Genomic DNA, 17,500 nt, shown 5'->3' on the forward strand with positions numbered 1-17,500 from the left:
AGACAGACAGACAGACAGACACACACAAAACCAAACTCCATCAACTTACCAATTCAGTCTTGTAACTCAACTACACCAAACACAAGTCAAAAACCACGAAATGCGACCACCCACTCCACACATCAAACCTTCAAGTCGTCATCGCGCGCGCTACCGAGAGTCACGAGCGCCGGCTTCTGTCTCTATTGCGCGCCACGCATCACAGAACTGACAAAGCCAACCAAATGCGCATGCCCTTCTACAAGCTAACCGGTGTCGTCGACTTCGACTGAGCAATCTTGTTGCGCTGCAACTGGGTCGACATAAACTTGTAGCTACTCGACAGTTTAGCTACACATTTGAGAGAAATACAGCGAGATGGCTAGAAATAACGCAAAATGAGAAAGTATTCTTACGGATTTCGACTTTTGGGGGCTGAATTTTCTTTTCCGGCTGCTTTTCGGGTATCTTGACCTCTTGGACGGACTCACTGATCTCGTCTTGATCCAGTCCGAGGCCATCGTAGAGCGACATGTTTGATAGATATCCCGGATGTGTTACCGTCATGTGATCAGTTCGATGGAGGACACCTTTTGAATTGGGGAGGTCGCGATATGATCAAGTCAGTTTAATGATGACGACTCGCGCCCATACTGCTAATAATATAATTTATTAGAAAGGAGATTGGAAATGGTATAGTTAATTAATTAAATTAATTCATTTGCAGACAGGTGAGTTGGTAGAGACGACGATAAAATGTTGATAATAATTTAGAGAGTATGGACTTGCAGGACACGATGGTTTGGAAGATACCATCGGCTCAACTTACCCGTTCATAGCATCGTCGTCCTAGCTTCATCTGATTGGCTCTACCACTTGCGGTTAGCCTTTTCCCTCAAACAGGTGAGGTAAGCTAATGCTCCTTCAGTTTGAGCTAGTGTTGTACTGAGTTTGCTAACATCTATTTTGCCATGCCCTCCTGCTGCTCTGCATGTCTCTCGTTTAAAGCCAGTGATTTGTTGGCTGTGTACTCTCTCCCAGATATTTGATGTTGTCGCTATAGATCAGACAGTCAGAACTGGACAGACATAGGGGACAACTGCTCAGACGAATTGCTGTTTTACAAGAAGGGACTTTGATTGTGACATTTTCTGTATATAATGTCTAATGTCTCTTTTACCCATTGACTACTTGTCTTGTTGGATGGATCCCTAGAATGCTTGTAACTCCGTCATCTTTCTGTGCCTCTAGAGCATGCTGGTTCAGTGTTGCTGGCCCTATTTCCAAAATGGTGGCCCCAAATTGGTCTCCAGTGCCACTTGATTATTATTGTTGTTAGTGATATCAGAAAATTGTCCAAGCCCAAAACTAATAAAATCAGCTAAGTTGATATTACCGCATGCAAACTATGAATATAGATAAGCACTAATATATGCAGAAGCAGACTATACTGGCAGGACCAATTTTGGAAAATTGCACTTTCGCCAGACGTTGAATCACTTCAACTTCCGGTTTGAGGATGCTAATTAAATAACTAACTTATATGCTACAATTATTACATGCGTGAATTGTTTTTATTAAGAGACAGTGGTGTATTTCATATTGCCATTCACGATTGCCTATTTTTTCATTTGCGTTTACTGCACCGCCCAATCATCAATGAAGTAAGTAAAATTACACTTTTTAGCGCGAGTTAAATGACCACGCCTACTAGCTCATCATGTTAGGCTAGACCAATTACTATTTGCTGTCTACGCGTCTGATATGCTATGCACATCCAGTATATAGTTCTTTCTCTTAGTCTATTTCTGGAGTTTGTTAACTGAATCCCCCACTGTCCAGCACGAGACAGTAGAGCATAAGAACAACTTTTCTAATCTCGCGTAGCCAGACCCTCTCCGCGTGTCATACCTTCAGGTGGTAGGTATAGTATTGCCTGTATATAGTAGACTTAATCATGACGTGTGGTTATATCGACATGGGCATAGTGTGGCATGGGCTAGACCAGGCTATAGCCCTCATCATTTGTAGATGGGGTCATGAAAATTGTGGACTGTAAATACGTGTGAGGACCAAATCTGTATATAGTATATATAGACAGTGACACCACCCTTTTCCAGTCTGGATCTGCCACTGATTCTACAGTATCAGTGTCCACAAAAATGGGCGTGCCCTGTAGCATCATGAAGTTTAGCTCCATTTCTAGAGGTCACGCTGCACCCCTGATATCTATCTCATGCTCAGTAGACGAACTCAAAACAACTGCAAAGATTTTAATAGTACATACCGCAAACTATACCGAACACAAGTTCAAGTTCTAATTCCTCTCTCATTCACTCACTTTTGTGATGGAGGAACTTCTGCAATCATAATGCGAGATACCGATAGATATCCTGTGTGACCATCATATATTGTTGATGTCCATTTGTTACAGTTTCCTACGTTGAATCCAATTGTGACTTGACCTGCTGGAATGTTCTCACAGTATCCCTCAATCTGTCTGTGACGATGAGGACTATCATTAGCTGGACGACCATACAGGATTCCCTCAATAGTCATAGGTCCACTGCACTCGTTACCGTTGAACGTAAAATACCATCGAGAACAGCACTGACTACCACAGTAAACCCCAAGAGTCCCAGCATATGCTACATGTAGAGCTGAACTGTTGTCATGTTTTCTAAAATTACAGTTCTGTACACAACCATAAACAAGTCATACAGTGATGATTGCAATACAAATTGAGGTAGAATAACCTGTATTAAACCGCTGTCTTTGACATCCACTCTATTCCACACACACTGTTTCCAGTTGAGTGTAATAGCTTGTCCTTTCTCTCCTTTCCTTCCTGTCTCTCCCTTTGTCCCTTGTTCTCCTCTTATCCCTTGTGGACCTTGTGGGCCTATCTTCCCAGCATTACCTTTACCACCGTCATCGCCAACCAATCCTCTCTCTCCCTTTATTCCTTTGCTTCCTTCATCTCCTTTTATTCCTTGTCGACCAGCATTTCCAACTAATCCGTTTTCGCCATTCATTCCTTTCTCTCCTTTCATTCCGTCTCGTCCAGGTAATCCATTCACTCCAGGTAATCCAGGTACTCCAGGAATACCAGCAGACACACATGCCTTCTAAACAAAATCACACTCAAGTTTTGTGACATACATAATTGCCGAGCATAGCGAGGCTTCCAACCCGGGGTCACACAACATACAGGGACGGGTCCTATATGGCTACCTATCGAGCTCTTGGTGTGTGTGTGTGTGTGTGTGTGTGTGTGTGTGTGTGTGTGTGTGTGTGTGTGTGTGTGTGTGTGTGTCTGTCTGTCTGTCTGTCTGTGTGTACACACGAACGTCAAATTTCTCCTCCCCACAACCATGTTTCATTATAAGACCTACTTCAAAAATTGTTTGAGTGTCCAACTACAGACCACTATAAGAACGATTCGTGCAAGTGACCAAACGGCAATGAAAATTCCTTACGAAGTTCCTTTGCCCCATCCTTTTGTATTGTAGCTAGGGATTGTGTGTATTTGACAACCAAGAAAACCTTCAGAAGCTGAATGCTACCTACAGTCAACTATTCACATGTCTTGTACTACAGTATGATCAATCCTTACTACACTGTGCTGTATCTAGCACTGTAGATAGTCAATGTTTGCCGATATCAATCAATATGTCAACAAATATACCATACCACTGTCGTTACAACGAAACTGAGTGCATACTTACACTGTACACTTCAATTGTCTTGATTGCGAAATGACGACTACCTACCAGGCTTATAAACACGTAATCTAAATTACTAGGAAGTTTTCGTGTTTACTTCCATGACAGGGTTTCAACCAATACGTCTAAAAAACGCCGAATCATCCTAACCTGCTGATTTCTCTCATCTGACACACTTTGACCACCGGAAGTAGCAATGACTTGAATGACCACCAGAACTGTCACAAAAAATGAAAACATGATGATGACCAATATCCTTAATACTGATGAAGTGAGCTGGTGGGCTTGCTCTTATATACTCCTCTTGACACACCCTCACATCTCGGGCACCTACAGTCTAGTCTGAAATGGAACATTTCCACGTAATCTGATGTTTCCAAGATATCTACATAAAGATGGTCTCAATAAGGTTTCATAGCCAGTCCCTCCACTTTTAATGTCTTGTAAGCAAATGAGCTTATGTTGCTATTGTCATAGATGAGACATGGTACTCTCTCAAGCACCTTATTTGGATTAATCTCCCACATTGACACACTGGTGGAAATATGCCAAGGTGTTACTATACTCATTAGCTCAGATAAATAAAGCTGTTCCAGACCAGTAGACAAGACGTGGTGTCATTACAGTACCAACCAATAGACTGAACGTGATGTCATCGTTAGGCTCCACCTCTCTTTGTTTGGTAGCTGCTAATGAGAATTCAGCCATCAGGTCGTCCTGTACATGGTGTCTAGTCCTTTGCTTTACATAAGGGTTTAGCACTTAGAATTCGAAACAACACCTAATCTACATTTGCAGGTGCATGGTTTCCCACCAACAACCAGGTGTCTAGATAGCGAAGGTGCTGGTAAGATTCAGGCGCCATAATGTACCTGACTTGTAACATTTGGCTTGTTCTACAGAGTTTCTGCATAGTGGTTCTGCAGTCCGAGAGCTTGAATTTTCGGTGTGAGTGACTGAGCAGTGTTGTTGCAGTTACAATCACTAAATTAGTGTCATCTCCAACAGAAATTTGACGCTCCACAAAAATTTAGAAAGAGGAACATGCATTGTCAGCACCCTTTGTTTACACGCCTGCATTGGAAACCTTAGCTGAGACGAGCGGGTTGGGCTAAATATCTCAGTATGCAAAACATTATCATGTGACAAGATGAGATTACATACACCAGTTGAGGGTTTAGCACTGTAGTGCTTATCTATTCATTTGATTAGTGAATTAATCTGACATGTTTGATTAAATAACACAACATCCCGTATTGTCTCTTTCTTGCCAGCTCGACTGTTTACTGTTATTGTCGAGAGCAGCGAGGCTTCTAATCTGGGTCGCACAACAGAAAGGGGCGTGGTCATATATGGCTATCCATCGACCTCTTACACATGAACCTGAAATTTCTCCTCTCCACAACTACATTTCATTAGAAGACCTACTTCAAAAAATTGTTTCCTTGTCCAACTACAGATCAGTCTATGAATGATTCATGCAAGTGACCAAACGGTGTCGAAAAAGCCTCATGAAGGTCCGTCGCCCCATCCTTTTGTATTGTAGCTAGGGGTTGTGTGTACGTGACAACCAAGAAACACCTTCAGGAGTTGAATGCCACCACCTACAGTCAACTATTCACATGTCCCTCATACTACAGTATGATCAATCCTTACTACACTGTGCTGTATCTAACACTGTAGATAGTCAATGTTTGTCGATATAAATTTATATGTCAACAAATAGGCCATAGCACTGTCGTTACAATGGAACAGGGTGTATACTTAAACTGCGCATTTAAATTGTTTTGATCACAATTACGAAGTTTCCATGTTTACTTCCATGACAGGGTTCAACAAACAGAGTAATCCGGGGTATTTCCGCACACGGGGGAGGAAGGGGGAAAGGAAGGGGGAAAGGAAGGGGGCAAGGAAGGGGGAAATCCGCACACTTTTAAATTCAATTACTTCTCATTTCTTTCAACTGAGACGAAATGGAACGCGTGAACACTCGCTGGATAGCTTATCGTTCTGCGATTTAGGTAGCGGCAAAATACCTATGTTTGTGAGCCGGAAGAATTTTCTAGTTAGTGTTTTCGTGCAAGGTGAGCATCATGTTGTAGAACAAACCGTCTAAATTTTTAGCAAGCAAGTTGTTTGGTGACTTCATACTTTCCAAAGATAGACACACCACTATTACTGCTCATGCATATCGCAGAAGGTAAACCACCAGCTGAATTAGCCGATCACGGGAACCTTCTCATCATTTTTATGGGGGCCCTAGTAGGGTGCAAAGTGGATATCATTTCATTTCATTGTAAATTGCTATATATACTAAGCAAAAGACCATCAAAGAAGCAGGCATGGGTTTGTGAACGGTGCAGAGCCTGAGAGGAGAAGAAGACAAAATCAGTAACTAGGGCGGACCATAGTTAGCATTCGCAGAAAACCTACAGAAACTTTAACTTTGCTTTATGTATGCCCAAGTCGTAATTCTAACCGTTAGTAAATACACCAGCCAGGTGTCGTGTTTGCAGCCATCAGAGGGAGAAACGGAAACTGTGCAGAATAGCCCCACCCTGGATATTTGACACTAATGCAGAAACGTCCAACCGCTTGCTTGTATAGTTGCATGGTGCCAAGAACAGCCGTCCACGTATACTGCAGTAGTAAACGAAGAAACCATAAGCAGGTAAACGCAGGACGCAATCTCTTGCAGAAGATACGGCTCATCTAACTAAAAGGTGTGCGGAATTACCCCCAATTACCCTACGTATTGTCTAGCTAGGGTGCGGCATTTCAGTAGAGACAGGTTGGAAAACTCTGTTAGGATGTGTTACTCACCAATGCGAGGTGCCACCTACGAATACCTTACTATAGGTAAAAGATTACAAAATTACCACTATCTGGCAAATTTTATGGACTAACAACTTGCATCATGCAGTAGACTTGATCATTTGGCCAACTTGTTATGTGGGATATACACTGTATGTCTAGGAGGCTGCAGTCACAACAGAATTCAACAAGAACAACAATGAAGCACTACAGTGCAAACGCTCTCCGTGCCATAACATACGGAATATTCATTTGGTCACATGTTACACGGTTGCCTAGCAGGTCGTCTGGTCGGTCGTACGTCACGTGACCGGCCTGCACTACTATCTACCATAGCGACGGCAGACCTGCCAACCTAGCTCAATCAAAATGCGTGAATTTGCAAGAAAAAAAGGCGGGAGAATGCGGGAGTCTAACAATTTTTTGACACGCCTACAATAGCATTAATATCAATAAATTGTATATTGTAATAAGTGTTAAATAATATATAAATAGTACACTTAATTAAATAAGCAAAGTGCAACAAACGTAATACACAGAACTTGTACGTACTACTGCCTGTTAGTAAATATATTAGAGCCTACACTAAATATAAGAAAGAGGTATGTATGCATTCTCGCTGCTAAATTCTATCGTTTTGTAGCATTCTTTGATCGCTTTTCCAGCAATATACAACTCCTATTATACACCCAGCAATGAACACCCTCCCCACACATCAAACCTTCAACTCGTCATCCCGGTGTTGTCGGCTTTGACTAGGCAATCTTGTTGGACTGCGACACAAACTTGTAACTACTCGACAGCTAACAAGACAATAGAGAGAAATACAGCGATTGACAAAAATGAGAGAGAGAGAGTTCTTACGGATTTCGACTTTCGGAACCTGAGTTTTCGGCTAGAAGCTATCGTACAACGAGATCCCGGATGTGGGATGGTCATGTGATCAGCACAGTAGACGTATACCAAACGGTAGGTGTTTGCAATTTTATCTTTTTTCTAGTAGTCTTTTCTTCTTGCCTGTCTATTATGCTATACCTTGGATACTGCAGTATACAGGCTAGTATACGGGCACTCGGTTAGTTCGAATCCAGTGGTCTAATAACCCAAGCATGCCCTAAAGGTATACGATCAATGGAGATAATTAAGGATTATGAATCCCACAAGACAAATAGTCTCTGGCTGAAAGAGACCATTTTAAATATTAACTTAATTAAGTTAATCAGGCAGTGAAGAGTTACAAAGACACTCCGAATCATTTGAAAATGTCACAATCTGAATCATTTGAAAATGTCACAATCAAAGTCCCTTGTTGTAAAACAGCAACTCCTCTGAGCAGTTGTCCCTTATGTCTGGCTCCAGTTCTGACCGTCTGATCTATAGCGACAACAACAAATATCTGTGTGAGAGTGTACAGCCAACAAATCACTGGCTATACACAAGCGACATGCAGAGCAGCAAGAGGGCATGGCAAATAGATGTTAACAAACTCGGTAAAACAACTAGCTGCAACTGAAGGAGCATAAGCTTACCTCTCCTGTTTGAGGGAAAAGGCTAATCGCAAGCGGTAGAGCCAATCCAAATGAAGCAAGGACGACGATGCTATGAACGGGTAAGTTGAGCCGAGGGTATCGTCGAAACAATTGTGTCCTGCAAGTGAATAACATATATATATATATAATATATATATATATATATAGTATATATATATATATATATATATATATATAGTATATATATATATATATATATATATATATAATCAAAATTTTATCGATATAGTAGATATATATACCAACTCACCTGTCTAGTAAAGACATGATGATTGGAGGTATCAGTAATACTGGTGCTGGAAGGACCGCTCGTGTCAAAGCAGTCTGAAATATTGCCTATACAAAGCATTTGATCATTTTACTTGCAACTATTCTGCATGGTCTGTGATAGCTAGCAACCTTCTTGGCGGCCACATTTGAAATGCCGACGACATTGCTGTGACTGTCGACGACCTCGATACCTTCAGATATCTCATGCATTCGCATGAGCAACAGATTGGTAGTGCTAGCAGCAGCTGCAAATATCCAGAAACAATATATACATGTGCGTGTTTATATAGTCTAGTGTATTGTGAGGTGCATTCCTCCAATACAATAGCCTAGTGTGTGTGTGTGTGTGTGTGTGTGTGTGTGTGTGTGTGTGTGTGTGTGTGTGTGTGTGTGTGTGTGTGTGTGTGTGTGTGTGTGTGTGTGTGTGTGTGTGTGTACACCTCCTCCTCCTCCTGTATGCTTCCGTCTAAACGGACACACACACACACACACACACACACACACACACACACACACACACACACACACATTTCATACCAACAGCAGGAAATGGAATGAAGCGTTGAATAAGCAGACGTCGAGCTGGGGACATACTTTGAGCACGATTCACTAACATGTTTAGCATCACCTTGAGAGCAACACAACACAAGTACCTCATTGTTAACAAATGTATGTCAGGATCACGACAGAAGTAACTCACTGCTATTCCAACTGCACTCGTCACGGCACCAGCATATCCTTGGACAAATTTTATGGTTGGTGTTGGCTATGCAAACAGCGGTTCATATTGGCAGGAGTAATTCATAATACATTAATTAATTTACAAATTCCTTACCCGGCTGGCATTTCGATTAGCATAGTTGACACCAGCATTATGACTTTGATTAATCCACTAATGATAAATGAAGATACAACAACAACATGCAATAGAAATACCACTTTAATACAGACCTGCCAGAATATGACACCCGCCAGGCTCTGAGGTATAAGTAGCCCTACAACCTATGATCGTTGAAATCAATGTGTTCAATTGAAGTGTATAGATAAAGAATGTACTTACAATTGGGGTTCCAAAGGGAACAAATCCTGACATTCTCAGTGGCATGAAGATCTTCTCTCCTGTGTCAGGGTGCAGAATTGCCTTTCGATGTCAAGAAAAGATTGGCACATGAGATGTAGAGCATGTTAAGTTAACGAAAGTTTCGAGAAAATCTTATCAACCTGCACAATTTTCTGAGCTCCCCACAGCTATAAATCATACACAGTAATGAATTGCTGTGTTGTTGTTGTTGTTGTGTGTGTGTGTGTCTATATGTGTGTGCATGTGTGCGTGTGTGTGTGTGTGTGTGTGTGTGTGTGTGTGTGTGTGTGTGTGTGTGTGTGTGTGCGTGCACGCGCACGTGCACATGTTACTCAAGCAACCACCTATGAACTGAAAATGATCAAGTGACCCTTTAACATGTACAGTTACTAACGTATTGCATGGATGCACGAAACAAGTAATTTGAAGAAATTTGTAAACTGCCCCTTTAATTAATTAGCTACATTGAAATAAGTTCTAATTTCTTGAATGCTGGCGATGGGTAATCACATTGAAGTAGTTGATATGTGAGTACTATGTGTTATTTCTAGCTGCTTCCATGCTATACAGCATATATATCAAGCATGCAACTTGATACATGTAATCAAAGACAGCTGTGCCATACCAAAGACAGCCGTAAGCCTGCAGACCAATTCTCAAAAATTGTATATTCTGCCAACAGCAATTTACTGCAGTTCTCAGATCCAATACATGGCTGATGTGTTGCTATATTGGCTTTGGCAGTTAGTGTGACTGGGTGACTGGCTAGTCTATCTGTAGTAGCTAGTTACTGTTACTGTATGTATGTATGTAGAATAATATATATATATATATATATATATATATATATATATATATATATATATGTGTGTGTGTGTGTGTGTGTGTGTGTGTGTGTGTGTGTGTGTGTGTGTGTGTGTGTGTGTGTGTGTGTGTGTGTGTGTGTGTGTGTGTGTGTGTGTGTGTGTGTGTGTGTGTGTGTGTGTGTGTGTGTATGTATATATTACAATACCCCAATACCCCAACATCCATCCCAACATCTCTCCAAGTCAAGTAGGCAAATCCCAACCACGAACATCTAAAACTTCTAATTGCATACCTGCATGTAACATCTTGGCATAGTAGCACCATACCTTTACAGACAACTGTGCTAATATGTTCTTGAAAGCTCAAGGAAATGGTATCTCACTGATTGATGATGTCTTTGAACATATTCCTTCCAAAGTCTTTAGAATGAAAGATTATATGAAGCCAGAGGTTCAAAAACTAGTGGATAGAATAGACCACCTGCTGTGGTAACATTGGCTTCATGCCTGGCATCTTTTTCTCATTCTGCTGCTTCTGCTGCAGCACCAGGAGTGATAGTTGCTTTCAATATATGGAAAGGCTGTAAAGAGTTACGGATTGTAACATCGAAATATCCAGGTCAACCATCCATGAAATCTGGATGATAGACGTCTCCTGGTCTGCTTGAATCATAACCTGAGCAGTTTCAACAAGCAAAGCTTGGAATATTACTTCACAAAGAGCATTGTGACGTTGAACACGTAGCGGACCCCTAGAGCAGCTGATTAGGTGGTCACCAAACGGATCGATTGTAGCGCCACAACAGCATAAAACAGAAGATGGTATATATAGCAATATATATATATATATATATATATATATATATATATATATATATATATATATAGCAATATATTTCTTCACCACGAAAACTTGGATTGGTAATAATTTCTAGTATTTATCAAATTCTCGTAATGCGTTGCTGCCTATATGTGTTACATAGCTGTTCATGCACTCAAGTGTCTAAGAGTTTGCATTCTAATGCACATTATATTAATTATTTTATTACAGGTGCACTAGCTAGAACATCACTGGTGCATGCAAACTGAATTACCTGTTGGTCTGATACCTCTGGTGACACTGTACCAGTTCTGAAGTCATCCAACAATTGTTTGCATTCATGCAGTCTTTTCTACGCAATAAATTACAAATTGCAACAAAAATATGCAAGATACAAATTGACACAATACTGAAGCAATTTACATCTGATGTGAAGAGTGTCCTTGGATCCACGACATCAAGAAAATGTTTAAACCGTCCCCAGAATGTTGTCTGTAATGTGTAGGCACAATCTGAGAATGTCTACACACACACACACACACACACACACACACACACACACACACACACACACACACACACACACACACACACACACACACACACACACACACACACACACACACACACACACACACCAATGGACAAATGGATAAATGGATATGCCCTTCGGAAAGTTCCGAAAATAGCACCCATGCCTATTTCTAGGTAGGGACCCTGGTGCTACTTGAACTTTTTAGGGCACGCTGACAAACCCTTTGATGGGTGGCCAGAGCGCACGCACACACCTAAAAATCCTAAATGCCAGGAGCTGCCTCTCAGAGGTCACGCTCCAGCTGTTAGGCTGGGCCCTGTGCGCTACTCAGGGAACTCTGAGCCTGCGCTAGCAAACTCCTGGAGCCGGGCCAGGCACTCGCAGGAGCACCGACTTGTGAAGCCAACTGTGGTGTGAGCACCTGAAGTCTCACCAGGACCCCAGTGGCTGATGTCAAGTCACAGCCGATGGCCGCTTAGGACCCCAGTCAATGACCAGGTACTCATTTATACTCCTGAGTCAAGAGAAGCAAATGTGTGTTAGTTTCTTGCTTAAGAAAGTTATGCCATAGCTCGCCATCACTGTGACTTGAACTTGTGACCCTTCAAGGTCCTGGATGTAAACACTCTGTAAGATGACTCTCTAACAACCTAAGCTATTGCACCACACACACACACACACACACACACACACACACACACACACACACACACACACACACAACCCCGCTTGTGCTCTGAGATTAGCTGCTCAGTACAGAAATGTGAAATACTTGACTGAGAATGCAAGTTAATTAATTAACTTCAAGAATTCCCAAAATTCATTTCCAATTAAATTTAACATATTCACATTAATAAAACTGACTTGATCATATCGCGATTTCCCCAATTCAAAAGGCGGAACTTTCTCCATTGTTGCAATTGAACATGTACAGTGTACACACCCCAGGAATTCGAGTTTTACGAACGCTGTTTTCACTGGAAGCCTGTAACGAAGAGACAGGGAAACATGTCAGATGTATGCATTAATGTCTAAGTTTCGAAACGATACCTGTACAACTGGAATCGCACAACATCCGCGAGCGCATGCACTACCTAGATATGTACGGGCCAAAGATTGCTAGTCAGTGAATAGCCCGGATGTGAGGAGAACTGGTGGACACTACAAGCTTCTTCCCATCTCGTACACAAAATTCGAGGTATACTAATCACTCTGTATACGAAAGTGCTCTGACGTTGGCTAGGCAATTCTCGAGCACCTTGGGAAATTTTGAGTTTCGTACTAAAACACGTGGAGCGGGCGCAAGGAGGAGGACTGAACGAGTCTACTGTGCTACGTTAGCCAATCAAAATATTTTAGCGGTTAGACACACCTTTTGGGCGTGTCGTATATGTATGGGCAACATTTTTTGTTGAAACGACCACGATGTCTCGCTTGTACAGTGGATTACCTGATTCTGTGTTCGCCGGGGATTTGGCCGCGTGTTTTCGAACCGAAACAACAGCTGACAAGCTTTCAGACGAGGCCGACGTGTATTTCGCGTCTGACTCGTCATCTGACGATGCGACGGAGAACGAGGAAGATCTTCTCTTGGCCAAAGACAGCGATGACGCCACGCTGTAAGTATAACAGTTACTGTAGCTGCCGCTTTTTCGCGATACGCTGTTTAGTAAATGTTTCAAATGCGTGTAACCCAAACAGTCAACAGCGTTTCTGCATTTCTGCCAATGACAGAAGCGGAATCACTGAAAACTGGCCTAAAATCAGACAAACGGCCAACAGAAGTTTAATTAGACTATCTTGGTGGTCAATATTCTTCTCGACTTGTGTTACATTCTAGGACACTTGCAGTAGAAAGTGTGACTACTGCCTTGAACTTCTACTTATCTAATTAACTTGAATAGAACATTCTGGGAGCCAACAATCTTTTGCAGTTCTGTTGTTTCCATCATGGACACTGTGCCTGTTGAACTTGTCTGAGATTTAAGTTAATTAAGTCCCGAACCTTGTCTCCCAATAGAAATTCTCTGTCGCTTGAAAAGATCAAATCGATCAATTTTCATGCCCTGTAATTTGCATTGACCTAATACACTAGTGTTCTTTGCTGGGTTACTGAGAGATTGCAAACCTAACCATGTGACGTCGACCATACAATACATGGATATGTCCCAATCGATCAGTTTGCCGTTTGATGTAGTTTCGTGTGGCCAGACCCAGCTAGGTCTCAGAAGTATGATGGTGAATAGAATTAATACCTCTCAGCTACTCCTGTTGCGCTAGCCAATTAAAATCGGCCTCTACCTGCATGTCTGGGATGTAAGTTATCTCAAAGCATTATTCACACTTTATGGCACATGCTTTTTCCAATACTGAAAGAATGTTTGTCACCACAATGTTCACATATTTCATGGTATTAAAACAAGGTACCATGAAGTGTCTTCTGCTAGTCTGGGACTGCTTTCTGTAAATCTGCAATTCTGACTTATCATCGCTTAGCATAATTCCGCTTTTCTGTCATAGATAAAACACAGAAAAGCCATGTGCTGTGGAACGCCTTTCTGCAAATACTAGTTTCTTGATTTTTGTATATTTGCAATTCCGACTTTCTGGCAAACACAAGATTTGTAAACAAAATGTGTCTGATTTTAGGCCAGTTTTCGGTACAGGCATTGCTTTAGTAAGTGCATTGGCAAGAATCTGAATTATGCGCACAGTAACAGGTAGTGCTACAGTTGCTATGGCTATGTACTTGTATGTGTTGGTTGCAGACGCCATATATTGCAGTCTGCAAACAATTCTAATATTTTATGTATCTATTAGCTCTTCAGACCACGGCCAAGATCTTCCCGTTCGTGTTGACAGCGATGATGACACTCTGTGAGTACAACGGATTTATGTATAATCGTTTCATTTTGTTGAGATGGTTTTAGTGCTTGTTTGCAAGTTTGAACGTTAGTGTTTGTGATGACTTTGAGTTATGCCCATAGTAATGCAGTATGTTGTGGTTGCTATGTTTAGTTACCCGGATGTGTTTGTTACAGGCCTAATAAATTGCAAACAGTTTCTAATATTTTATATATTTTTAGGCCTCCTTTGCCTGACCATCATTCTTCATCACTTACTGCTTCTTCTTCCTCTACTACTGCACCTTCCATTCCACCTTCTTCTGTCCCATCTTGCCCTCCCTCTCCTTCATTGCTGTCAGCATCACAGCCACGTCGTCCTCGTCAACCACGTCAGAGACCAAATCCTCGGTCGCAACCAGCTCATTGTCAACCTCTTCAACATTCGTCTGATTCTGAGTCTGAGCCAGCCGAACAACTTGATCGCCACACTGATCCAGTGAACGTCCAGGATTGGTCTCGTTATCCACCTGATGATAATTATCAGTTAAATTTATCATCATTTCAACCATCGAGACCACCTGGTTTCTACCCTCCAAACGATTATCTGACTGACGCCCTCGGGGTATTCAAGCTTTTCTTTACCAACGAAATGCTGGAATCCATCAGAATGTACGTGTTTGATGTCTTTGCTATGTGTTTGTCTTTCTGTTATAATATTTTTTTAGAAATACCAACATCAATGGTGAAGATGACTGCAAGAAGACCTACCGAGGAGCATCAGCAGGGTGCCGAGGGGAGGGTACATTTCATTCAGTGGTGGTTGCAGAGATGAACTCATTCTTAGGGGTCCTAATTTACATGGGAATTGTGAAGGTTACTATAACACAATTCCTTAGTACATTTTTTCTTTTAATAATTATTTATATGTGTAGGTTCCTGAGCTCTCTGAATACTGGTCCACAACTTTTCCATTTCATGGATTGTGGGCCAGACGGTTCATGTCTCGCAGCCGTTTTGTCGCTATCCTATTGGTTCTGCAGATAGAAAATCCTCGCACTGACAAGGACCGAGAGACTGACCTGTTGAGGAAAGTCAGGAGTGTTGTTGACGACATACGTCTTAATTGTATGCAATATGGTCAGCCTCATGCTCGTGTCTCACTTAACGAGCGAATGGTCAAGGCTAAGGGCCGCTTTGGCTTTAGGTATGTAGAAGTTTCTATAACATACAGTCGAGGCATTTACTAAATAGTATGTTTATGCTGTTATTAGGCAACACATAAAAAACAAGCCTGTCCAGTGGGGAGTGAAGTTGTATTGTGTATGCGATTCCATCTCTGGCTACACATACAACTTTGAGATATGCACGGGCAGGAAGCGTCAATCATCAGTGGCGGCGACAGCAGCAATGGTACCAGCTGCAACAACCACAACTACTGCAGCAACAACATCAGGTGCAACCACAACACCATCGGCTGGCTCAGCTCGGAAACGACGGAAGACGACAAGTGTGATCCATTGTACCGTCATGCGTATGATGGATCCTCTCCTTGATCAGGGGTATACTGTATACGCCGATCATTACTACACATCGGGACCTCTGTTCAAGGAGCTTTACAATTGGGGTGCGATGGCTTGTGGTACAGTCCAGATAAACAGGAAGGTTGTTCCTGCCAATCTAAAAAACACTCGAGACTTTGAAAAATTACCTAGAGGTAACCATAGCAAATAGTTTATTAGAAATTAGTAAATACAGTTATTGTTTTTAGGTTTATTTTGTTATGAACACGACGGTGAACTGTTGACTATCCATTGATGGACCGAAGTGCAGTCACCGTCATGAGCACCCTTCATTCTGGACACCGTTATACTCCCTGCACAAGATTTACCAAGGATCATGCAACGTATAACGGGCACCACAGGATCACTATTTCCAGACTTGAGGCTATTGGAGACTATAGCACTAACATGGGCAGAGTAGACAAATCTGATCAAATGATCAAATACTATGAAGTCCTACATAAGAGCCTCAAGTACTAAAAGAAAATCTTTCTGCACATGATTGACTTAGCCGTCTTCAACAGCTTCATCATGTTTACTGCCCTTCAACAACAACGTCCTCAAGATGAACGTCTCAAGAGGAAGGGCAATATATGCAGAAAGAATTCAGGTGTGAGCTTATCCGAGGGTTGGGTGGAATTGATCGTGACGAGCCTGTGCCACAATTTTGTTCAGCAACTAAAAAGATGGTGCAGTACAGGCTCGTCCACCACCAAATGAGGAAAAAAAAGTAGACCATCTACAACACGCCTTACAACAACATCAACAGCAAATACGACAACAACAAACACAGTATCAACAACAGCAAATGCAACAACAACACGCACAATATCAACAACAAATACATTCACAACATCAACAACAAATACATTCACAACAACAACAAATACAACATCTTTTACAACAACAACAACAACATTTACAACAACAACTTCAACAACAGCAACATCCAAACCCTCGGTACAGCTCACACATCCCCATTGTAGCAGAGCAGTCAGTACGTTGCATTTCGAAGGCAGAAAGGAAACCAAAACCAGATTTAGGTGCCAAGAATGCAAGGTACCCCTCTGCGTGGCATCCGCTGAAAGACATTGCTTTTGCAGCTATCATTCTTGACCGTACATGTATGTATATATTGTATATATTTATATATTATTGTATATATTTCTATTTGATACAATTGATGAATTTGTGTAGCCTGTACACATATATATGTTAGATGTAATTGTTTTATGTTGTAAATATTTGTATATTACATTGTAACTGGGTAGTTATATTACAAAATGTGGTCAGTTGACACAACAAACGAATTCTGATGTTGTTGTACACGTTGAAATACTCTTAGAAAATGTTGCAGAGTTTTTGAGGTTCGGTAATTATAGTAGCATAAAATGGCAGTCGAAATCAAATATCGCAACAATTATCAATAGTTACACAAGTTGTATCATTTGAAAGAGAAATTAACATGCTTTTCACAAATGTATGAATTGTTAGTTTTTCTTATAAAATGTGGCT

At 41.5% G+C, this 17,500-nt stretch overlaps 3 protein-coding genes across 3 annotated transcripts in view; all 3 read right to left on the reverse strand.

Annotated features, from left to right (window-relative positions):
- The window catches only part of LOC134187779 (splicing factor 45-like), a 12,735-nt gene extending 12,139 nt beyond the window's left edge, over positions 1-596 (reverse strand). The window contains exons 1-4 of the mRNA XM_062655934.1: positions 396-596; positions 251-330; positions 129-182; positions 50-70 (exon numbers count right to left, since the gene is read on the reverse strand). Of these exons, the coding sequence (XP_062511918.1) occupies positions 50-70; positions 129-182; positions 251-330; positions 396-546 (306 nt within the window). The 5' untranslated portion in view covers positions 547-596. The remainder of the gene's footprint in view (positions 1-49; positions 71-128; positions 183-250; positions 331-395) is intronic.
- Positions 597-2,232: 1,636 nt separating this feature from the next.
- Positions 2,233-4,210, reverse strand: LOC134187796 (collagen triple helix repeat-containing protein 1-like). The gene is made up of 3 exons (XM_062655958.1): positions 3,855-4,210; positions 2,736-3,107; positions 2,233-2,673 (listed from the first exon to the last, which is right to left on the reverse strand). The coding sequence occupies exons 1-3, from the start codon at positions 3,942-3,944 to the stop codon at positions 2,317-2,319; spliced, it is 819 nt and encodes a 272-aa protein (XP_062511942.1). The 5' UTR covers positions 3,945-4,210; the 3' UTR covers positions 2,233-2,316.
- A 3,535-nt stretch (positions 4,211-7,745) lies between these two features.
- LOC134180144 (sideroflexin-5-like) lies at positions 7,746-12,760 on the reverse strand. The gene is made up of 14 exons (XM_062647238.1): positions 12,631-12,760; positions 12,445-12,565; positions 11,469-11,537; positions 11,320-11,397; positions 9,560-9,586; positions 9,399-9,479; positions 9,290-9,340; positions 9,174-9,230; positions 9,039-9,104; positions 8,876-8,966; positions 8,468-8,583; positions 8,319-8,404; positions 8,048-8,165; positions 7,746-7,892 (listed from the first exon to the last, which is right to left on the reverse strand). The coding sequence occupies exons 2-14, from the start codon at positions 12,490-12,492 to the stop codon at positions 7,815-7,817; spliced, it is 966 nt and encodes a 321-aa protein (XP_062503222.1). The 5' UTR covers positions 12,493-12,565; positions 12,631-12,760; the 3' UTR covers positions 7,746-7,814.
- Positions 12,761-17,500: the final 4,740 nt, after the last annotated feature.

Source organism: Corticium candelabrum, chromosome 1 (assembly GCF_963422355.1).
Source record: "Corticium candelabrum chromosome 1, ooCorCand1.1, whole genome shotgun sequence".
Classification (NCBI taxonomy): Eukaryota; Metazoa; Porifera; class Homoscleromorpha; order Homosclerophorida; family Plakinidae; genus Corticium; species Corticium candelabrum.